This window comes from Pholis gunnellus, assembly GCF_910591455.1.
Source record: "Pholis gunnellus genome assembly, chromosome: 3".
Classification (NCBI taxonomy): Eukaryota; Metazoa; Chordata; class Actinopteri; order Perciformes; family Pholidae; genus Pholis; species Pholis gunnellus.
In genome coordinates, this window is record NC_136529.1 from 23,346,082 (window position 1) to 23,371,461 (window position 25,380).

At 43.0% G+C, this 25,380-nt stretch overlaps 1 protein-coding gene across 1 annotated transcript; it reads left to right on the top strand.

Moving 5' to 3' along the window:
* Positions 1-3,583: 3,583 nt before the first annotated feature.
* On the top strand, positions 3,584-12,808 carry LOC306715880 (uncharacterized protein; the record flags this gene model as incomplete). The annotated part of the gene is made up of 11 exons (XM_079186359.1): positions 3,584-3,599; positions 4,151-4,340; positions 4,438-4,529; positions 4,624-4,856; positions 5,076-5,312; positions 5,392-5,466; positions 5,625-5,841; positions 7,128-7,336; positions 8,559-8,631; positions 10,973-11,090; positions 12,613-12,808. The coding sequence occupies 11 exons, from the start codon at positions 3,584-3,586 to the stop codon at positions 12,806-12,808; spliced, it is 1,656 nt and encodes a 551-aa protein (XP_079042485.1).
* Positions 12,809-25,380: the final 12,572 nt, after the last annotated feature.

Below are 25,380 nucleotides of genomic sequence, written 5' to 3' on the forward strand. Positions count from 1 at the left end.
TCTGATTTCTTCTCTGCTCTGAGCCAATCTACTGTCACTCTCTCGACCACACCCACCAGCTACGCAAACTGTGTCGACGCCCTACAGGTACAGGATTGAAACACATATACAAGAAAATATAAACTTATACCAAAAAGATTTGCGATTTTTTAGAGCTCCCCCTAAATTTCTCAAATGAGACTTTCTGGGTCGAGGTTGAGCAGCAAACGCGTTGCGCAACATCAACAACTGCATATGCATGAAGTGGATGAGATGATTCATTACAGAGGCAAAGACGTCCTGCAGAAAGAATAAGCCAATGGGGAAAAACCGTAACGTAGCGTAAACTTCCTCACTCATTTCGATCAATGGTGTTACTTCACCCATTGACAGACTTTAGCTTTTACAGGTCTGTAACCTGCTTTACTGAAATTTAGCCAAAAAAACGTGACTGGGTTTACCTCCCAGTCATCCATTAGCCATGACAGGCCTCATCTTACAGGATGTCAGGAACCACAAAGTGCTAATGGCCTGAGGCGAATTCTGTCTGATCTTGGCTACTTGCCTCAGCTGGACCAAGCTTTATTAAAAGACAACTCTGAGTCAAAAACAGCACCTGTGTCTGAGACAATTCTGCTGCCGTCTCTAATAATCAAGCTGCTGAACAAGTGTCGTCGTGTGAATGTGTTTAAAAATAAATTTTGGGGGAAAAAGCATTCATTCACTTACCACATTTTACTTCTCATTCAGACGTGTTTATTGTCAATCTTTGAAATCAAGTCTCAAGACGTAAACTTAATCAGATTCCAGACATCTCTTTGTAACCCTTAATTATAATATATACAATCTTAAATTTAACTCAAGTATAACCTTTTAAATATCAAGGTATAATGAATGTGAAGAAGATATGAAACAGTTAAATGATCTAGGAAGTATCCAAATCCCTTTAGAGTAATATACAACATTCAGCGCATTAATATAGCAGCAAACAACTATTTGCTATGTAAAGATATAGTAATGTCTACCTGAGCAGTGTTATCCGAGCTTCTCCTTACTTCCTTGACTTAGCCGTGCATTTTCATGCATGTGATTGTGTCCATTTGTTAGTTCACTGCTGCCTCCCTACATCGCTCCCATGAGGCAGTTACAGCTGATAACTCCGCACTACAGTTACACCTCAGGTAAAAACCATTTGCGCTGTTGGCACGTTTGCCATGTTGAGAGGCAATAGACATGCTCCCAATCTCACATTTTGCATATTTAAATTATTATTTTTAGCTTTACACAGCTGGTGCCAGCACACAGTGTGGCCTTCAGTTCAATGTTGTAAAAAAATACCAATGAAAAGAGAAGCCAGAGATTATAAAACAGCTTTTGTTGACCCAGTATGGTGAGATAAGTAAGGAGATCAAGGTCACCATTTGATGCCATTGTCTATTTCCTTATCATACCTAGACTCTTCCCATCTCCTTTGTCAGAAATGTTTTAGAATATTTCAGATACCCTCTAATGTTGGCTAATGGCTAATGTTGCACAATACATTTTATAACAGTAGATCAAATGACTGTGTGTGAAACGGGTTGCTCATAGAAAGAAACCGACAGAGAATTATCACCTGACCGTTGTCCCCATTGGTTAATACGGAGCGTTTGAGGCTATTTTGGAATCATTGTTTCGGTTTTCCATCCCACTGGTAAGAGCCATATTTTTCACAGGCATTGTTGCAGACCAAAAGAGAGGTAAAAAGAGATTATCGTTTGTCATACAGAAACATGACTCCTCGTGTAAGCTAATGTTGCCCATGGCTAATGTTGCCCATATATATAATGTTTTACATCATTTTTAAGGTGAAAAAATGTAAATGTAGTGGTTGCAGTTTGTTCCACTGCTCCATAGTGGCCAAACAAATCAATCAATCATTAATTCAGCTTTAGGCTACGTGAAACAGTTAGCTGCTCTTGAGAGACAAAATTCTTTAATTGCCAATTTTCATAGGTGGTTTTCAAGTAATATTGAAGGGAAACTATTGCTTTCAACTGAAACACGGCGTGAAGCCGAATATTGTCCATTTGAACATAACACCCACATTGAAATGATACAAAGCCGCTTGAAAATCTGCAAAGTTTCCCTTTAAGTATAGGTCAAACCTTTTAGCCTACATTCCAACACAATTCGTTTCACCGGGCTTTTTACACAGTTCGTGTTGGAGTGCCACTACAGTTGACAGCAACAGCATGCACCACCATGCAAGGCCATGAAACTGACATACGTGAATGGAATACAGCCATTAATAATTTGAAGCAAAAAACTTTAATTGTGAGTTTTGGTGCTTTTTAATTTATATTATTGATCCAACTTCTGAATATTTGACGAAGGAAAAGACCCTTTTTTTTACATTGACAGTGTTAACCTCTATTTAAATGTTATGTCTTAGATTAAATACAGCTATGTTACGTATTATATTGTCACTATTTATGTTAGCAAACTGAGGTTAACACTCAAATCATGTGGCTCAATCTATATAAAAACCCTGTATGTGATTGAATGACCTCGGCAACCCTGTTTTATGGTCTGTTCAGGAGGTGGGGGCAATGGGCCCACTCTGGGTCGTCCTCTCTGGGTCGTTCTCTCCAGGCTTGGCTCCAGGGGGGGGGACGGGACAGGGAATTCTAGTTTTCTTCAAAATTGCTTCTAGTTGTTCCAGTGTCGGTGTGTTTGTAACCAGCTCAGACCTGCAGGTTTTTAATCCGTGCTTGCTGCCTTTCCCAAAGTTTGTTAGCCTGCTGGTGGCAAATGTCAACTTCTGCTGCAGCTGATTACTGAGTGCTGTGGGTTTTTGGCAATAGTAGTTTCATGAAAATGAAACGGTGTGCATGCAAATCTTTATTTCATAAACACACAGTGCTTGTAAACTGTTCAACCGTTGTCGGTGAACTTAATTTTCTTCAAATTGAAAACAATTTTTTTTTAAATAATTTTGAAAGTTTGGTTTCAAATTGTTAACAAAGAATTTCCGTGCCACTTGCACCATTCAACCTTCATCCTACCGACATATGTAACATACAAAGTAGTACTATAGACAGAATAAACTACTACAGCCATCATAGCAAAATGTGAATGTATTTCTTCTCAAAATATTATTAGAAGAAACACATATTATTATAATTTTCGGAAAGATACATATAACATGCATATTCTGTACAATGAAAACGGTGTGTCTCCTTCTAACCCCCCTGATACTTTAAATTAGGACCCACAGCAAACATTTATCTATGTATTATATTTATTAAAACTGCACAGCCTGCAATTGGGTTTCTTTTGACCGGACCCTTGGACCCCAACACGTTGGTATTCAAAATTAGGAGGAAGACAATATCAACCTATGAACGGGGTCATATTTTGAACAATTTTCGAACCGTGGCTCTCTCACGTGCTGTTGGCTCATTAACGTTTGTTCGCCTGTTGTGCAAGACACTGGCCGCGCCCCCTCATCTCAACAGTTTGCATAGTTGTATTGACATAACAGAAAGTCTGCCACCACGTCTCGAGCTACTTCCACTGTGGCTCACAGCTGCCGAATTCGTCACGCCCACAAACGCGCACCATGCTCGCCGAAAAAGGTAAGGAATATCGCTTAATTATTGCTGCAACGGGGGTCAGAGTAAATAACAAGAGCGTAACGAGTATCATAACTCCAGCGGAGTCCCGTGTGAATCTGCGCCTCATGTGTCAGACCAAAGTCAGCTGCCTTTCACAGCAACCGGTTCTCTGTAGTTCGTGGTCATAAGAAAACGCTGAAAAAAGTTTAAAATACATAAATGTCTCCTTGTGCGTGTGCAAATCATTTAGTGGGGTTGAATATGAGCTCACTATTAAGATGCATACTATTTTAAGTCACGTTTGGAATAATGTAGGTTAAAATATTATGATTTTTCTGATTTCCGTTCTCAGTGATATAATTTGTCTTTTCGATCATTTGAATACGTCACGTTTGAGTTTCAGTAAACTGATGGGTATTTTATTTACAGACCAAACAATTCATCAAACAATTGAGAAAGTGATTTATGTTATTGTATTTTAAAGTTCCACACCCTTTACAACATATTGCCTGGAGCAGGAAAGAGTAGTTGCTGTCCAAACCAAAATCACACTATGTTAACCTCTCCATTAGTCCCCGACACCCCAGTGGAAGTCCTTGTGGATCTCCTGGCAAGAGCCAAGGAGGTCGCCAAAGCAAGCGGCAACGTGCCGGAGGAGTTGACAAGTCAGCTGCAGAAGGCTCTGGACATAGCCAGCGGCCTGGATGACTACCTGGATAAAATGAGCACACAGGAAAGCGAACCTCTGGCAGAGCTTTATAAGTATGTTTTGGCTTTCATGCACATGCTCATCTGTAGCTCAAAATGACTACGGTGTGAGATAACATTTGTTAATATTGTCTTTCACTCTTAATTGTAGAAAAACCATCTCCCATGACTGGGATCAAGTGCACAAGGAGGGCAAAACTATATTCCGCCTTCCTAAGGAGTGCATCACTGGACATGTTGAAGGTTCGACATTTACATGCGTGCTGCTACGTTGCTATTACATTCAGTGGATTACAGTATTGTGATAACTTGCTCTCCGGTGTTTTTTTTTGACCAGGCCAGACCCTGAAGATGCTGATCCACATGAGTCAAGCTAAGCGGGTTCTGGAGATCGGGATGTTCACCGGCTACGGTGCGCTGTCGATGGCTGAAGGGCTTCCCGAGGACGGCTGCTTAGTCGCCTGCGAGTTGGAGCCGTACCTCAAAGACTTTGCTCAGCCCATTTTTGACAAGTCTCCACATGGCAGGAAGATCACTGTCAGGACTGGGTCCGCCATGGACACCCTGAAGGTGCGAGAAGCTGTCCATCTTTTAAAGATGCTAAAAATGATTTGTTTAGCACTTTTCACATTCACAATTGTCGGTGCTGTGTGGTATGTTGTTGTTTTTTTGCATAATGAGAGCAGGCAAGGGTTAACACTGACTCTTCTTCTCTTTTTTTTGGTGTTAATAAGTTAAATGACTGCGGGGCACACGGCCAGTTTTGTAATAACTCTCTGTGTCTTCCAGGAATTGGCTGCCGCAGGTGAGCAGTTTGACATGGTCTTCATTGACGCTGACAAGGATAATTACATCAACTACTACAACTATATTCTCGACAACAGTCTGCTGAAATTGCGAGGGGTCATATGTGTCGATAACTCGCTGTTCAAAGCCAAGGTTTATCTTAAAGACACGACAGATAGCAACGGACTGGCGCTCAGAAAATTCAACCAGTTTGTCTGCGACGATCCGCGCGTGGAGCAGGTGTGTTTCAAACATGCTGCTGTATGTGTTCAGTCACTTGGTTTTTTGGTATTGTAACAATGTCCCTCTCGTTTTAAAGGTCATTATCCCTCTTAGAGATGGCATCAGCATTATCCGTCGGGTATCTGTGGCCTCCGAGTGCTCAAGGACACAGGTACTGTTTAGATAACCCCAGTGATCTAACCCCCATGACCCAACAGTATGACCCCCATGACCCAACGTGGGATCATCCCACCTTCACTGAGGATTTTCTCTGATCAGCCTCATTGTCACAGATCGTGTCTGCTTATCTTGTTTATTTTTTTTATACAGAGTAAAATAACAGACGACGAAGTTTTCCGCGGGGTCAAGGGGCGCCCCATCCTCGATCGGATGCGTCTCGATGGAAAGGTGGCCTACGTGACGGGCGCTGGGCAGGGCATAGGCCGCGCATTCGCCCATGCCCTGGGGGAGGCCGGCGCGAAGGTGGCCGTGGTAGACCTGGACCAAGATAAAGCCCAGGCGGTGACTGAAGAGCTCCTCCTCAAAGGTAAGGGGTGTTGATGCAACAAATGTAGACCTGTATATACGGAGTCCGCCATGTTTCTACAAAAGTCCAGGACAAACCAAACTCTGGCTCTAGAGAGGGCCCTTCACAAAATGTTACGCTACCTAAAGGCCACCTCCATCATGCTTGGGAAGGGAGGGGTGAGTGGAGGCGCATTCAGTTCAGGGGGCTTCAGTAATCTGCAACCTCACCACTAGATGCCACTAAATCTTGCAAACTGCTCCCTTTAAGCTGCAAATCTTTAGACTCAGTAACTCTATTCACATGGGCAAAACGGAGGCTTTACAACTCGATTAACGTACTTAAAGTTACAGCTCTACTTGCAAGTTGTCTGCCCCCGTGGTAAAATATTCTCTCGTTCATTCGGTGTGGATTCTACTGTGTATTTGTCTTTTTTCTAGCGTTGCGTGAAGAAAACTACATGAGTACTGAGCTGTAGCTTCCTTTTTAAAGTTTAATTTTCCTGTAATGGAACTTCTCACAATGCCCTTTTAGAGTTATTGCAATTTTTACTATTCTCAAACTTTAGATGAATTTTTTTTTCAGAAATTTTAAATCAACAAAAAAAAAAAAAACGTATGTGATTTGTGGCAAATGGACACTGCTCTCTGCTTCTAGATTTAATTGACACTACAACTAAATCAGGGAATGTATCTTGTAATCATTTCATTATTATTGTAGATTCAGTTGTGTATAATGCACATTCAAAGATCCTACATCTGTACATGTCTTACATGTAACTAAACGGGAATACAGAAAGTAGAAAACTGTCAACCTCAAGACTCCTGAGTCTAAATGAGTCATTATAATTATTTTGACGTTAAACTGGTGAAAGCGGTCCATCTGCAGTGACAGATGGATGAATGGTCCTCTCAGTACTTAAGCAATAATTGGTAGAACACCAGCACATCTTCAATCACATCGTGAATACATGCAAACTGGGTTTGTTTATTTGCCAAATGTCATAAATTGTGATTGTGCTCGGGTTTGGCCAGCAGGTGGCAGCATACTAAAGCATAAAATGTGTCAGGTTAAACATGTTCCTCTGAACTCCATGTACGTATCATTTTTCCCCTTTTAATTTCTTCTTTAAGAATGTTTTACACATAAAATAAATAAAGCAAAAACATATTAAATTGTATTTCTCACAACTTGTAATTTCTAAAATAAACCTCTTAAATGTCCAAGGATAGAAGGTGCTTATATCATGCGTAATGCTACAAGATGTAAACAGTATTTCTAACAGACCACCATGTTTTTGGATACAGGCATCATTGCCATCCGGATCACAGCTGACATTGGCAAACCGGATGATGTTCAGAGGATGATTGACAGCATCGTCGCCAAATGGGGGACGATCCACGTCGCCTGCAACAATGCCGGCATCAACATGAACTCGGCCAGTGAAGACACCAGTCTAGAGGAGTGGGACCAAACCTTCAACGTCAACCTGAGGGGGACTTTCATGTGCTGTCAGGTGTGTATCACCAGCTGTAAAAGACACATGGGTTCATTCCCTATTCTATTGATGTGACGTGCAATGTTCAGACCCGACAAAAACGTAAATATTGGGTTAAAATTTTGTTGAAGTTTTCATTTATGTTTATGGAATAACTCCAAAAATAGTGTCATAAGATTTTCCCTCAAGTCGCATGCTGCTGTCAAATTAGATGCAAAAACAATATGCTCCCAACAATAGAGACACCCTGTAGGTTTTTTGGAATATCAGACAGATGAGAAAAAAATCATAGTATTATTAAAAAGAGCTTTGAATGTTATGGGCCGACGCTCATTCACTAAAACAATGAGACACTCAGTTCAAATTGTGCAGGGCTCGCTTATATATAAGGTATCTTTTGTTTGGAAGCTGGAATAATTGTGCAGAATCAGACTAAACTTTGGTCTTTAACACACAACATATGAAGCGGATGTAGAAAAGTGTGTGTGATAGAGGCATTTGTTTTTCTATAGATCACATCAGCTTTGTTATCTTATTATATAAGTTATTAAACCACAAGTTAAGAAAAAACACAATGTGTTTCTCTGTAGTACAATAGGTTTTTAAATGGTGTTTGTAGCTTTGGAAGCAGCAGAATTTTCTTAACTCACAAAGGAACAATTAATTATTTACTTTATCCTAAAATGTCAAAATCACCAATTTTCGGAGATGCATGTTTTTCATCGGACATCAACAATTGAGCGGACAGACTGTGCAGGTGGAAATGATGCAATGCCACAGAGCTCCATGTGTTTTCATGTTTACACAATTACATTAATGTATGCTATATTTAAAATTGAAAATGGAGAATTTGATTGAGTTTCAATCCTAAATATTATTATATTTATATTAAAATAATTCTGCCATCAATTTGCGAGAGAAACTATGTCTAAAGAACCAAAATGATTACGTTTGTTTCTGTCAGAACTAGTCAGAGTATGACCTAATTACTTATGATCCAATCAGCTTTAGCTTTCTGTTGTGACTAAAATAAATCCTAAACTTAGTGCGTGTGTGTGTGTGTGTGTGTGTGTATATTTATATTAAATACGCCCTGCCACCCAAATGTTGTTTAACCACTATTTCTGTCTGACGATAAACTAGATGTTTTTGTGTTGATCCGTGCTCAGGCTTATGGCAGCATATCGGTGCCATAATAAGGTGTTTAATGTGCCTCTTCCCCCCCGAATCCTCGCCTTAGGCAGCAGGTCGAGTGATGTTGAAGCAAGGATACGGCAAGATTATCAACACAGCCTCCATGGCCAGTCTAATAGGTGAGTGATGATTCTATTCCCCCACCTTCTCTCTGGAGCCCCTCCGTGTCTGCTTTTAATCTCTCCATTTGGCGTGGAGAGTTGGGTCGAGTGGAGGAGGAGGAGGAGGGGGAGGAAGAAGGGAGAGTTAAATACATTTGTGCTGTGCAGCTACGTGCGAGAGTACACATCACATGAAATAGTTTTTATCATCCGACATAAAGTCGTCAGAACTGACTTTGCACCATTACAGTGGTTGGAATAAGGGGGAAAAAAAAATATTCAATACTTTTCAAACAGGATTAACCAGCTCTTCTCCTTTGCAACTTTTACCCCAGTTAAACTGCTGTACAGCGATGCATCCGGCCCTGCGTACGGTAAGCGTAGCAGGAAAGTGTCGGTGATTGCGTCTCGCCGAGGCGCTTTTGCATCATAATAAACATCCCCTCTCTGCGGAGCTGTCTGGAGGATGTGGAAGGCAACCTGAGGTCCAACTTGGGAGGGGCGGGTTCCTGTGCCTGCAGCCTTGTTTGAACAGCGGAAGACACTTTCAGAGTTTAGTGAGAGCCCTAGCAAAAGCCTCGTATAATGTTCCCTCCCCTATCCAACAGGTTCCTCCAGAGGAACAGCAACACTTCATCAGCAGTATAGTCAAATCGCCAGTAAACCGCCGCGCCATATGGGCCGCCGGTCCCGACTGCAGGGGCATGCTGGTAAATAGAGGGCCGGCGTTAAAAGAAATGATCAATTACTCACATTACGTACAGTCCTTCAGGAATTTACTTTATTGGTCTGGACATCTGTTATAATATTGTCATAATGTGTAATCAGATGGGACCTGTTCTAGCCAAGTGGAAGCCCAAAAAAAGCAGCCGTAAATGCCCAATTAAAATGCACAATGACAGCTTTTTGTCCATCTGCTGAATAGAATGTGTGTGTGTGTGTGTGTGTCCACTAACGCCCCCTACACACACAATCCCGACCATCAACCACCATTTTTTTTTTATCTGAATAACGGCCAGCAGCTCAAAGACACCCAGACAGGAAATATCCAAGTTGATACGATCACACTCGGCTGCGTGATGACCTTACAGAGGGATTGTGTGACTCTCGCACTCTTACCTGCAGATCTCGGCTGCATAGCCACGTACATTACAACAGCCACGCCATTCTGGGGAAAGAGTGCATCATTTGAACTCCAGAGGAATTTCAAATGTAAAGGCGTGCCTGATAGAGAGCATGTTTTCTCCCACTTGAAATGGGCAATAAGCAGCAGGGTGAATGTTAAAGAGGGCTTTGGAGAATGCTCTCCTTCTACCTCCCTTTTCCCTTCTCTGGGGATTACTGCTCTTTAAGACGTGCGAAAAACATCAATGCAGGTTTATTTAAAGGATGAAGGCATTTTCTGAATGGTATTTTGGGGCCGTATCATCAGGTCTTGAGCGAGGATTAGTGCTGTTAGGCATTTTGAGCTGTGTTTCCTGTCCTGATAAGTCGGATTTCACCTTCAATCTGCGTGTAAGCCCTGGGCTCCGCTCCTCCTCGCCTGCTCCTCTGAGGTCCTAGCCTACCCTTATCCAGCCCGGCCCAACCTTCCCATCCTCCGCTATCTCGCCCACACTCTGCACAATCCCACTCAAAGCGTGCTCTCTCAGCTACGGTGTTGTTGCCCCACCCTCTTTTTTTTTTTTTACATCCTATTTCTCCCCAAACTTTTATATCCACCCCGCACATTTTTCTCCCCTTCTTCATCCGAGCGAGCGGGACGCTGCGGCCTTTTTTTGTCTCCCCAGGACCGGTCCCTGCCTCTCCGCAGCTGGCCGGTATTTATCATCCCGGCCTCACACTGAAGCCATTTGGCAGTCAGATCGGCGGGTGACGAGGTTAACTACTAAAGTTGTATGTAACTTGGAGCCCTCCTTGTGATGATTAATCAACCAGCAGAAAATGAGCCCCTGTCCCGTTATCCCATGCAGTGTGCAGCATCTGTGATGGTCAAGGCAAACAAATGGCTCCCTGTCTTTTGTTGCTGAGAACACAGCATAACTGGACATTACAAGCAATTAATTTTACAGCTTCGTCCTCAGAGTCCCCAGCAGCTAATGGAAGAGCTTTTTATGTGGTAACCACAAGAAACTGCAGGAGCTGCAATATAAAATGTATATGTTGTCAGCTTTGGGGAGAAAGACGTTTTATTTTTATAAATAAATAAATTACTCCTAAAAATGAAAGGTCTTTTTAAATGACCACCTGAGAATTGTGAAAGTGCATACCATTGTTAACGAATGTCATCTTTATAAAACGCCGTGTTGTGTCTGTTTGGGGTAACTGATTTTCTTTTTCCCCACACTCTACCCTGCAGTCCCCCATCCACAGAAGCAGCTTTCCTACAACACGTCCAAGGCTGGAGTGGTCAAACTGACTCAGACTCTGGGCACCGAATGGGTTGACAGAGGAGTGTGTGTCAACTGCATCTCACCGTAAGTGCCGTCTATTCTCGGCCTTCTTCTTCTCTTGTGCCAAAAACACCTTTTTGAGTGTTGTAAGGGATTGAGCTGCGAAAGCCAAAGTGGTGATTAGTGCGTTTGCTTTCATATGAAGAGCCCCATTTGAGAAACGATGCACTAATTTAAGTCCTCAAACAATGCATCCGCGCTTAATTAGATGACGTCTTGAGGGATGAATCAACCAAACACTTGCTCTAATTGTTCTATTCAATTAGGGAATCAAATTTGCAACCTCACTCCGAGTGTCGGCGCAACAATAGAGCCTTGTTTGTATCTATTTGTCTGTGAAGCTGAGCAGGGGGAGGGGGAAGAAAGGAGGAGAACACAGGAAGGGCTGTGTGTGTGAGGTGTGTGTGTGTGTGTGTGTGTGTGTGTGTGTGTGTGTGTTAAGTGGAGCATCCCTTAGCCCCAGCCATCCCTGAGTAAATCCGTCCGGTGGCACCGGGCGAGCCAGGCCCAGTCACAGCCCCAGAACAAAGCCCTCGCACACCCGCGCTCCCCTTTATTTATCAGCAGCTTGTTTGCAAATTTTAATTTGCACAGAAGCAATTCTCCCTCTCTCTCTCCCCCTCGCTAACCGGTCGTCTCAATGGGCCGCTGATTTCTTTGAAGTGACAGTCGGTAAATATGCATAAAAAAAGAAAAGAAAAAGGGGGACACAATTAGCGCTCACGAGGTTGACTGGAGCCCGATTCCATTGGCAACTTTAGCCGCAGCGGTGATAAGCTGCATTATCTACAAAATTGGCTGAGGGAAAACAGTACCTCTGATTGCCAGCAAAGGTTCCAGATAACAGGGCAGCTGAAGAGAAATATAATTGAGGTGGAATATGTTAACCAAGGTGTCACACGCTCCTTGGAAGTGCTAATTTAGCCAAATGTTGGAATTCCATATCAAGGCGCCAGGATGCGACGAACAATGATTCGGGCTGCGCGGCTTTTAGTCACTGTCACGTCAATTGTGTAGGGAGTCAGAAGTCGTCTCGTATTAGGCGCAGGCGGGCGTGTTGACATATTTATTCAAATGTAAGCCCTGTGATACCTTGTTATTGTAGGAGAGCGGAGGGAACTGCATTTGTTGCGAATATCGGTGTATTCGACACCAGTGCAACCACAAAACCAAAACACCTGTTTTCTTATAAATCCCACATAAATACTGTCTCTACATCAGAGTAGCTGAAGCACATTTCAATCATTCGGTCACGCGTTGCATGTAATAAGTGCTTAACCGAAGGCCTTGAGCAAATTATGCCAAAAGTCCCCCTCACACCCGTGGGCTCTTCCTGAGATGTGCCAGCAGTCCCACGGTAAACACCATCAGAGATGCCATGCCATGCCCTTTCTTCGAAGGATAATTGGGTTTATTTTTGTCACCAAAGTGGTGGCTCTGAAACAACGCTGTCACTCCTGGCTCCGAGCTGTGATGCCTTCTGATTTCATTGTGTGTGTCTGTCCCCCCCCGCCCCCCCATCATCTTTCTCCGTCTCTCTTTTCAGGGGGATTGTTGACACCCCTCTCATCCACTCGGAGAGTCTCAGGCCTCTGGTGCAGCGCTGGCTGTCAGATATCCCTGCTGGTAGACTGGCTCAAGTGACAGACCTGCAAGCTGCAGTGGTCTACTTGGCATCTGACGCCTCCGACTACATGACAGGGCATAACTTAGTCATAGAGGGTGGGCAAAGTCTGTGGTAGAAGGGGGTAGATGAAGAGATGAAAACTTTTTTTATTTTCCTCTTTGCTCTCCTGGGATTAGTCTCCGAAATAGGTGGCATTCACATTATCTCCTTTTGATACATCAGTCCTAGCTTAAATCTGTTGAGCTTTTTGAGAGTTAAAATCGGTTTTATAGTGAGATGAGATAACTGGTAGCTTTTGGTCCGGTATAGAGAGGCAAAGTCCCGCCCCTTCCGGTGTCCCCAAATGGGACCTTATTTCGGAAAGAAACGGCGAGAGACAAGTATTGTTTTAATCCCGTTTGAATTGTGCTATGAATTACACATATGATGTTTGTCAGTTGAAAAGACAATGTGGCAAGTCAAGAACACCATAGATATGTCGTATCTAGTGAACTACATCTTTCGTCTCGGGTCAATGCAGCATGGCCGTTACCTTGGCTTGCTAGCTAGCTAGCTAGCTAGGTAACTTCGCTATGTCCCTGCAAAAAAAATGTATTGTTATCTTACCTGACGTGTTTTATCCAGCGACTCTTTTTATCAGCCGGGAAGCAAAAGAACAAGCAAGACCCGTTGTTTGTGTGAGTGCGACCCGGTACGAAACACACAGGCGACTTTTGGGTTTGCAGTCTTTTCTAATTATGTATTTGTTGTCTTATACTTCAGTTATATACTTAACAGTTTAACAACGAAATGAGACTTGTTATTATCTTTTAACTTGACAAACATCATATAAGTAAGTCATGGCACAATTCAAAAGGGACCAAATAATTATTTGTCTCTCGCCGTTGACTACCAGACATACTTTCTTTCCAGAATAAGGTCCCAATGGTTGTTCAACGGAACGGAGGTGTCTTCGCCTCTATATCGGTTCAGTTTGCTGCCACGTGTGTCCTAACATGAACGTTTTAGTGGATGAAAAACACTGTATCACGTTAAATCATAAAAAGAGGCACAACAGCTGCCAGTTTTCTTGTCACACAATGAAAAAGTCCAAAAATGTCTGAGAAAATCTCTGTGGAAGAAAAAGAAACTGTTACTGTGCCTTGAAATGTGTCACAACCTTTGCTGTATGTTATCTTGATGTTATTTTATACTTCAAATGCTGTTGAAACACACAGTAAATGTGAGTGTTAATGTTGTCTTAAACACCACTGAAAGAAGAAGTCTATTGAGTTTGTTTTCACAGCACTGTTTCAGGATGTGGTAGTTTTGTATTATGATAAACAGAAAAGAGACTTATTTGCATGCGTACATGAACTGTAAGTGGAATTTTTGACTGACCAGATAAATTGGAACATATAAGCTGCAGTGTTTGCTGCCTGTTGTACAGTATATGTTGGTACCAACACCTTGTAAATCACACAGAAAGCACCAGAATGATTGGTTCACTGATGACCACCATTGGAGAAGGATGCCGGTGAGTTGTATCGTGCACCTTGACTCACCGCTCCCTCTGGTCCAAGACTCTTGTGTACCACACGCAGGATTTACAGCATACCAGTCCGCCTCTCTCCAGCTCTTTCTTGTCAAATGGTCTCTCACAAGTGGTGCTTGTGAGCGCCATCTTAATTGCTCCATTAACTGTTTGTGCGCTGAAAAACAATACTTAAAGGAGAGGTCAGCCGAGGACGTGGCCCCAGACGCTGCAATTATACGAAAAGTAGCGGCCAATTAGCGCCCTCTGCAATGTGACACTGTTGCTGTTTATGTGAGCAACTTCAACTTCTCACTGTTAGTGACCGTTCGCTGATTTACATAATTGAGGGATTGGTCATTAATGGGAATGGCGTGTGAGAGGATCCCATTAAGATATGGAGTGAGATCTGATCATCTCCTCTGCTCTGTGCTATTTATCTCCAGCTGCATTGGCACATTAGAAATTATTGGGATTCTTATCCTCATACTTAATAGCGAAATATCAAAGTTTGCCGCAGTGTGTGTGCATGCAAGGTCTTGCAAAATGTGTTCACACAAAGGCAAATTGTCAAATTTTCAGGCCATTCGCCTATCTTGCCACTGAGGGGCAGTATAAAGACAGGCAGCTACAGCACTGACACAAGGACACAATGTTACAACAAGAGGTTATCACATTATTTGCTATCATCTAAAGGTAATAACAGTGAACCCTCGTCTTACGTGCGTGACATGAAATAAGTACACCTCTCCACTTCTAGTGTGCAAACAGCTCAAAGTGTGAGACAGTCGAAGAAATGCTGAATAAATACTAGTGTTTTCAATTAAAAAGTGGTTTGATAGTGGACAGTTGCATTTCAAATGCATTAAAAATGTAATTCTAATCATTTTTCAAGAGGAGATTGGAGGAGCCTTTAGAGGCAATGAAGTGCAAATATGAATCTGTAACACTATAAATGATAAATTACAAAATATATTTGCATCTACGGACCAAATCTTTACCGAAGACAAATGGATCCACCTGAGGGGGGTTTTCATTTGTTTTGACAGTTGCTGCAAATAAAGGGGATTGTTGCTTCCACAAGTCTAGCAGAAGGGATGCAAAAACACACAGTTGAGACCAAAAGCAGCTTTTACCCACAGTACACTTTTCACTGTCATCATTCAGCGGCTAAACTGTTGTTTTTCGCCGTCATGTTTTGCACCATATTAAACTCTTTCACAGCCCACTTGGAGGCCTTGTTTTCCTTTACAATTGCAGCTAAAAGCACCATATCTATAATTTGAGCAGCAAAATGTGATATCCCCTCGAATGCCGTACAGTGGCCTGCTTCATGAAGTGTAAGTGATCTTGAATCTATTATTTATGACCTCCTTTTGCTACCATTACACTGCCGAGCGGGACCCTGTTGTACAAAGCGCTGTTGTGCTAAACAGTTCTCCGGCAGGAAAAAAAAAAAAAAAAAAAGGGCACTTGCGCCCTCACACTTGAAATCAACTTTGATTAATGCTCGGCTCTGTCACGGCATGCAACATTTTACAGCAGAGGGAGACCCGGGTCGATGGCGAACAACACGGTGAGGCAATGTGTGTTGCTGAGCAGGCTGTGTCCCGGTGACAAGAGGACCCAGGGGTTTATGGATGACATATTAACATTTGACAATATCAATACACTTTTATTGATGGATTATGGCGTCCTGTTACATACCCACTCAGTTAGATGTTTGAGGATGAAATGTTACCCCCTTATAAATTGAGTCGAGCCCCCTGATGCTATCGTCTTGAGGTGGGACTGTGCAACAGCAAGAGGAAAATGTCAACATGTATCTTCTAACAAGGGCTGGTGGTGCTGTGTGAACGTCTAACTCAATGACCCAAAATGATTCAATTTGACTAATTACCTCATGGAAAATCTGATCTTTATTTTGCTTCAAAACAAAAATCAAATTTACGAACGAATAGCTCCTCTGCCATAAAGCTTATATGCATATATCTGGTCTCCTTTGAAAGGTAAGAAGCTAAGGACTAAGAATGAGTTGTAAGTAAACTAAACTATATTACCATTCCAGAGGAAATGGAGACGCAATGATGGAAACAATAAGATTCTTGTTCTCACTCAGTATAAAATCTCAATTTCAGAGGCAATATCACCATAAAAATCAAGATCCCAAAGGCAATGACGCAACCGAATGTCTTCTACTATGCTATGATTTCAACTGGAACTATATATTTAATGGAAATACACTCAAATACAAGAGCTCCATGCTATACAGACATCAACATGGCGTCTGGCTCCTGTATGAAGTGGACATAGTCGTCGTGATGGCCCCCATTAGTATGTGGACTTTTTTTATTTATTTTTTTCAACCAATGAACGGAAGTGACCATATATGGACTGCTGAGGAGTGACATAGATACACCAAACACGGCACTGGTAACGGTAGCGACCTGTCAATCACAAGGTAACGCGACTGAAAGCATATGCTTTAAGGTCTATTTTACTCTAAATTAGACCATCATTTACTAAATGAACGTCAAGCGGTATTGAAGAAGACTTGAAACTAGCGATTGAGACCATAAACTATTTCTCATAGACATCCATACAACCGGATTTCTTTTTTGCAAACAGAGGAGTCGCCCCCTGGTGGTCAGAAGAGATAATGCAAGTTTAAGCCACTTCCTCATTGATTTCACTTGTCAAATCCGCGGTTTGCGCCTGCTCCTATCCCAGCATATCTGTGTCTTCTGGTGGATATAATCGCTGCAGACATGTAAGTAACTATAATTTGCAGTTTTGGGTGAAAATGACACACTCAATGTTGAAATACCTTCACAAGAACATAGATTTATGTCAGTGTAACCGTGTGGAGTTGCAAGCTCTCGTTTCCACGTTGACAGCGACCCCTGTGTGTTGTGACGCGAGGTGGGTTCAGGTACATTAGAAAGCTCGGAATTTATAGGTTCAAGCGTGATATTGTGGTCTGACTAGAACATTATCCTCTTTTGATCACAAGTTGTTCTCATATTTACGAAGTTTATATTTGCACCCTTGCACTCTTTTCCCTATTATTATACACTTGACACTTTAATAATATACTTGTTTTAATATACTCTTTGTTTATTTATTTACCATATTTTTATATTTTATTGTAAATTTCAATATGTTTTTATTTTTAAATCATGTCTTGTATTTTGCACTGTGTTGATTGTTTAATGCACCATCCACTTTTCAAATTCCTTGTATGTGCAACATATCAAACGGTTCTGATACTGCTTCCAGTCTTAATGCTAAGCTAAGCTAACTGGGTGCTTGAACCAGCTTCATGTTTGACGTAGAGACACGACAGTGATATTTATCATCTTCCCATGTAACTCTCAGCCCCCCCCCCCCAAATGGAACCCAACTCTAATTGTTCTTCCAAGACTGAAATCACAAACAAAGGCAAAACAAATGAATTCAAAGTTCACGTCTATTTATTTAAGTTAATTCTCCGTGCAAAAGCACCAACCAGTGACTGCTGTTTCATTGTGATCATGAGAGGTTGCATCAACTTAGATAAGCCTTTTGTGTTCTCATGTGATCGTGTGTGTGTGTGTGCGTGTGTGTGTTGCACTTGACTTGCTGAAGGCACTGGATCATTGTCTACCGATGTTTGTTATCTCATGTGTTATTCATTGAAAAAGCTGTTTTGCTGTTTGCTCTCCTCATGCTACGTGCTGCCTTCACACGGGGTCACGTTAACTGGCTGCTGTGTGTACTCGGATGGATTGCCAATAAATACAAGTGTGAGGACTTTGTCAAGCTGCATTATTAGGCTATATCGTATTCCCTTTGAATGCCTGTGAGGTGACTTGCACAATCAGGCTTTATTAAGAACTTTTTTACTAAAACCATGTTTCACATACTTTAGTTGTGTTCCCTTTTTGTTTCTTGGCTTTAAAACGCAGGATCTGTCATAATTAAATCCAAACGTACCTGATGTGTTTTTCTTTCATTATTTGCCGTGACTGCAATAACACAGATGTGTTCCTGCTGCATTATCTCCCCCCCCCCCCCCCTTATTTCACTGTTTGTATGAGATATGATACTCATGCTTTTACCAAACATAATTATGATTGGTTTTATTTTCAAAGATGCCTCTTATGACATCTCAAGAGGTGTCCAAAAAACAATCCAAATGTCCACATCCGGTATCCACGTTGTAAATGTATCAGGCTTTTATTCACCGTTAATACTGAGCCGGGGAAACATTGCACTCCGAGTTCTCTAATTACAATGCAGCTAATGTGTTATTTCCTCCCCATGTGGGATTACTTTCATCTTTCCCATTAAGATGCACATTTTGTTTGGATACTCAAATTACAAACCCCATATTAAATCTGACTGTGCAAAAGGCATTGATCATAGCCCCGATAGCTGCACTCCAACTTTGATTTAATTTGCAGTTCCATTAATATCTATGAGACGTCCGATTGTCGTCTTGGGCATATTGATGGTATTGTAAGCTCTGCCTTCATATAATGTTCCCCAGCGGCAATGAGGAAATGTTACAGAGAATTAGGCCGAGAAGCAGGCTCAGTGGAACTGGCACTGCAGTCGGAAATTCATTACCCTAATAAATAGAGAGGGGGGATAGAAAGCGAGAATCTTAAGAGAAATTTCTCTTCCCCCTCTCAACACAAAAACACAAAAAAAGCCCTCACTTTGGCCCGAGAGTGGATCACTGTTACTTAGGTGCTTCTCATTATTGCTGCCAGTGCACCTAAGGGTCTTCTCTTGGGACCCTGAGAAGTCTTTAAAGTGTGCATGATGATGATTCAATAGAAAAGCAGTCACTTTCTGCCTGTCCATCATGAAGCTTTATGTCTCCATACTGAGCTATTTGGACACATGTGGCTGCATCTCTTCTGATCATTCCAACAGTGAGAATGCCGCCCAAAACCTCATTAAAACCTTCAGAATAGAACGGAATGAACATCATTTAAAGAAAACACAATACAGTCGTAGAGTCATTGTGAAGCTCAGATAAGTGTCAAGCTGCTCTGATTTCGTATGTTGATTAATGAAGTGCCAACGGAGTATATGTACTGTTGCCTTCCTTTGTTGGAGCCCTGACATGCTGTTCTCTACGGGGAAAACACTACTGGAGCCGAGAGACGTGAGTTATGCTGTAATTAATGCAATCATGAAGATGAAAATAGCTGTTGTTGCAACTAGAAAAACGACAATGAAGAGCGTGTGAACCGAGGGAGGAGGAAGATTCATTGTTAGGTGGCTGCCATCGGAGACCGAGCCGTCCTCCGAGGCCCTCTCCGAGGCTCGACAGTGTATCTTTCGGTGAGCAGCATCTCTGAAACAAATATGGCCCCCCCCCCCCCCTGCTCCCTGCATAGCGCGGCTTTCACTCCAGACACCTGCAAGCTTTTTCAGTGGATGGCACAATTTCCCCCTCTATTTTTTTTGTTTTCAACAAAAAAAAGAAAGGGGGAGGGCTCCACTTCTCTTACGATTCTGCCAGAGTGATTCATTTGCGGGTCATTAAAAAACTCGTCTTTTGAAAGCGTTGGGCTGCTCAGGTGGCGAAGCCTGTGCGGGGGAGACACGTCGTAAATAAAGGGCCGCTGCATTTCAAATGCCATAAATAGGGGACACCTAAGGACCTTGCATGATTGCAGACATCTAATCATTTAATTTATGCGTGTCTAAAGGAGCCCTCATTAACATTCAAGTAGCACTCATCTGTCTAGCGGGATCACTCCGAAGGCTGCATCGCTCTCAGATGGAACCTATCTATTTGGGCAACACAGCATGGCAAGCACCTTCTTGCATCCCCCCCCCCCCCCCCCCCCCCCCCCCCCCCCCAATGTCACGAGAGACACACCATGCAACTCTCATAACTTACAGTGTGTGATTTGTGATCCAGTGATTGTGTTGCTGTTAATGCTGGGGGGGCTTTGACAAAGTTAAAGTCGTATTCTGTAGGTCACAGTGCAGTGTCGGAGTTTAACACTTCTGACTGTGTCGGGGCAGATCGACTAAGCTTTTCCTGCCCAGACAAAAGGTGCATCTGACTGTATAGCCTGTTTGTGATCACGTGACTATTGTGACACGCGAAATTCAGCTTGAGGGCAGGAAGTGAAGAACCTAAATACTGCGCAAATTGGACATGGAGCAAAGTGAATACATAAAAGGATTGGTTGAACCTGCGCGCAGCAGTGATCGCAAGAAAATGGATATTGGATGTGATCCCTACAAAATGAAGAAGAGCGATTTATCCCAATACTTTTTGTTGATTTGCCCGGTGCGGAGGCGATCAACATTACAAATTACGTCGTCCTCCAGACCTCCTACTACACGGTTGGCCGGATGAAGGCGTACAAGAGTCTAGAGGCTTACAAGTATTTCGTGAGCGGTTGGATCCACGACCACTGAACCAAAGTAGCATTGAATGAAAAGCCGTCTTGTTTTTGCACCGGGTAGTTAGCATCGCTAAAAACAAATCTCCCGATAGATAGCTCACTAGCTTTCTCCCGTATAAAAATAATGACAAAAACACAGACCAAAAACACAGACCACGGTTATGATATCGCCGGAAACATAGCCAGACAGACACACCTGTGATATTATCACCCTGTGGTGTTTGTTTTGTAGGTAGTGTTTAGCAGTTTAAGCTAGCTAGCTAGTTAGTCAATGCTAGCTATTTACTGGGAGAGTTGTTTTTTGCAATGCTAGCAGGGGAAAGCTAGTTAGCTATCTACTGGGAGATTTGTTTTAGCGATGCTAGCTACTCGGACAAAAACAAGACCGCAGTCATCCAGTGCTACTTTGGTTCAAAGGTTGTTGACCTAACCGCTCATGAAATAGTTGTAAGCCTCTCGACTCTTGTACGCCTTCATCTGGTGTCACCATAGTCTGGGCCTTTCTCAATACCCAAGTTCACAAGTACAGAGAAGTACGCATATTAAGAAAGGCCCACTGTTTTTCGTCAGTTTTAGCTAGTTATGTAGTTAGCAAAATTACTCCATTCATAGTTTATGATCTATGTCTGTCACCGTTTCTCAGAGTTTTTGTACTTCTCACCTTTGTGTACAACTATTTCCGGGACTCGAAAGTAGCCCTTGTTTTTTCCAGATTTAATCGGTTGGAACAGCCGTAAACAGCGTAAACCATAGGCATCATTACTGCAGTATTGAACCTGCCTCCAGTTGCCTGCCCTCCCATCTGGAAGGCACGCCGATGTGCGACATCATCTGCAAAGAACCTATTTGCAGAGGATCATCATCAGCCCTTTTGATGAGGACAAGTGAAGCTTGTGATGTTCATTGTTGAAGACTGTCTGAAGTCTTTGTTAGCACTGCGATACCGTAACACACCTCAGCGTCTGCACAGCAGATGCATGCACGACAGAAACTCAATAGTAATTGGCGTGGATTGCTTTTGACACGTGCTGGTTGCTGACAGCTGCTTTGTTCTATGGTCAGATTTCATATTTAACACATCAAAGTGTTGGGATACTTCACACTCGGCTAAGGACTGATAGCAAGTCTGACACTTTGCTGTTTGGAGAGGAGCGAGTTGGTCTTTCTCTGGCGGAGAATAAAGTCAAGTTGCGTTCTGTTTTCCATTTTTTTTTTTTGCTTTCCTGCCAGATAAATGAAGTTCTACTCAGGGCACTTTTTCACAAGGAGCGCAGTAAATATCATAGCGGAAGTGTTATGTTTACAGTGACGATGATAGAATTATTGGCAGGAAATTCCTGCAGCATGAAAGCATTCTTAAAGAGCTGTCCCTTGCATGAGTAATCTGTACTGTAGGCATGTGGAATAAGAATTACTTTGCAGTTGGATGATTTATACCAGTGGAATGGTGGCATTTAAAAAAAAATCTGATCTTATCTCCTTTTGTCCAAATAGTCAACCAAAATAAATCACAGAAGGCCTGTCAAGTTTGGAATTTCTCCACTCGCCGAGTTAGCCAGCATAGGGCTGTAGCAAGAGCGGAAAATCAAAAACACAGAAGCTAAAGTGTAAAGAATGGGTTTATCTGCTGCAACATGCGCTGCAGTCGTTAGCATGACCAGTTAATTAACTAGCTCGCTATCGCTGTAAGTATAACCCAGGATCACTCCCAAGGCAAAGAATTGGCATATTGTTTATGGACTACGTAATTTTGTGGTGCCACAGGTTACTAAAATAGAAAAGGCCCAGTTTACAACATCCACTGTGAAGTATTTTCCTCACTGAGTTCAAGCCGGGGGAAGCTATTCTATCAGAATTTAGCCTTTAGCACGAGTTTAACAGCAGCAGCTTCGTCCTGCATGCTCTTTATAGGATTTGTGGATGTTAACACTCCAGCATCCATGGCCAACGTTACCCGAGATAGAGTTACGTTTGCCAAACACATTGGTTAAGCCTCCTCCTAGAAGCTCTTCTATTTGTATTATTAATTTTGTGAAAATGTGAACCAGTTTATATTAAGCAGCCTAACAGATTCATGTTGAAATGGAATAAGATGTCCATGTCTTCTACATGGATCATTGTCTGCATGGTCATGGGGTTGATTTCATGCCTAGGACATGTAGCTTTAGCATCAATGCGTGTTTGAGACCCCTTCCACAGATTTAAGAGTAAACCGGAAACATGAAAAGGTCAGCCAGATACAGCGTTTTCAACCAACTCATAGGGGTTTTCCTAAGCTTACAGTTATTAGCTAGCTCGCTAAAGTCTGCCAGCGACAGTTTTCATCAGCAGTAAAATCAACTGTTTCCGGCTATAGAATAATAAACCCTCTTTTCTCTTCCTCTGTTTAAAATCAAGAACCCATTGTTTCAGAAATTTGAGCATTAAATCTGCCACCATTATCACTGTAAATGAACTGAGCGAATGGAGAGCTTCCCAGGTGTAGTCGGCGGTCAGTTATAGCTTACCCTGAGTCAGTGTAGCTCTCATTAGGTTTGAACACAGAGGGCCTGGGGGAGAGTGGATGTAAGGTTGATGTGATAAGTACCCTCATCATCAGCCCGGAAGACCTGCAACACCCCCCACTTTATAAGGTGAGGAAAAGCAAGGCGGGGGGCCCTTTAACGACTCCGAGTTAAACTCCACATCTTAACCGATGCACAAGGAGTGAGGGAGGCCCGCTCTTCTCTATAGGAAGCATTCAGCATTCAATTTGATGTCTCTAACAAGAACACAATAAATTGTTCCTCATTATTCAGTAATTAACTCCAATGCGCCGGGTCCCCATCCCCCTGCGCCACGCTCTAAATCACCACCCTCCTCCCCTCCTCTCCTCCTGCTACACAGCTCTTTAATTTCCTCTCTGCTGTGGGGGGTGCTGGCAGAAGAGGGTGGAAGGGGAGGGGGCACACACAGCTTGATGCACTCCATCATCCCCATGCCACCCTCTTGTCACCCCTTCCACCCTATCCGAGCCACACCCACCTCCGTCTTCCGCCCTCCCTTCCCCATGCCAGCTTGTTCCACCAATGTGTGCTCTCGCTGCAGGACGCCACTCGGTTAAAGGAGGGAGAGATGTCACCTGAGCCGAGACGACGGGCTCCGGTCACGTTCGACCCAGCGAGATCGCCATGTCCTATCAAGGCATCAAAAATCTCCCCCGCCGGCCCTGCACGCTGTCTTTTTCCCGGGGTTTTCCCCCCTTCCTCCTCTGCTCTTAATTGTTAAAATTAGGTCATTAATTGGAGGCTGAGTCAAATCACCTGTCATTTCAGCTGGGAATCATCCGCTGATTGAAAGGTATCATAAAAACCCGCCCAGGGCCTGTATTTTTTATTTTTTTTTGCGGTGCCTGCTGGGAGCTCCCTTTGTGCGTTGACAGTCTCCGCCCATGGGCACACAACTCACTTTACTTTTTTCTAGCGGAGATTAGGCGGGTAGTCTTGGGTGACACACATCCACGCTCGTGGCCCAAATATAGATTCAAGAGAGTCAGTGGTGTCAGGCGCAATTCCTGGAGGATGTTGTGGGGAGTGTTCGTTTTCCACTGTACTATTATAACGCCCCTGACCTAATTGAGGATGATGCTCGCACACACAACTTCCCTCTATGAGAGTGAGGTCAGGTTCATTTGAGGGGCTAATTGTGAAATTGGCATGTAAACTAGGACAATAGAACAAATGACAAAAAAATTAGGACGAATGATGATTGATTTTTTTATACATTTTGACATATCCCGCTGATGTAGCATGGTAGTCCAGCAATAAATGTAAATGGCATGGTCTTGACTGTGTGTTTTGTAATGTTTACTGTCTTCTAATGTCATAATTATAACAGCTAAATGTTATTTGTGCTCTGACAGTGTGGGCCTTACGAGAAACACATATTTGAAGTGACGTCGAGCTGAATGCACCCAAACAGTCTTCACCTTGTGTGACAGCTACATTGCGCGCTGCAAAGGTACAGAGAGCGCTACTCTTAGCCACTTAGAAATGCTCCATTTGCTTAAAAAAAATCACGTTGACAATGTTGGAAATATTAACACAGAAAGACCATTAGAAAGAAAACAGGCGTAAATTATTCTGAAGGCACGATGCTTACGCGAAGCTTCGGGACCCCATTTTCCACATGGACTTAATCTTGAGGAACGCTACATAAGATGCTGACAAACCCGCTGTTTGAAATAAAAATTCTCTAAACACATGGCATTAATGTTTAATGGGGCTGCTTCCTCGGGAGGCCACTCTTGGCTGCAGCGCTGTGTCTGAAGGGAGACAGAATTAGTGCTGTGTGCTGTGAAGGAAGAGCAGCCTCACACTAATGAAGCGATCAGGGCCTGAACTCTGAAGAAACCTCATATCCGATTAGCGAGCAGAGATGCATGTAAACACGGCGAAGCGGCACGCGATTAGATCACTTTGTTAATGCGAGTCTTGTGTCACCAAACACAACACAGCGGAGGAGCAGCGTTTTGAAGTGTGCTCGCTAGCAACAACACATCTAATCATTTCAGTATTACAGTTTCTCTTTTGACCCTCTGCACACGTGTTTTGAGTTAAGCCGCAAACTAGCGCGCAAGCTAATGGCTTAACACTATCCGCTGAGCAGCCGTTAAGGTGCACGCGGGTGTTGTGCGGCAGTGAAAACCACCTGACCTTGTCCACATCCGCCCCGGCCCGTGATGGGGCCGCATCTGAGCCCGGGCCAGTGAAAGAC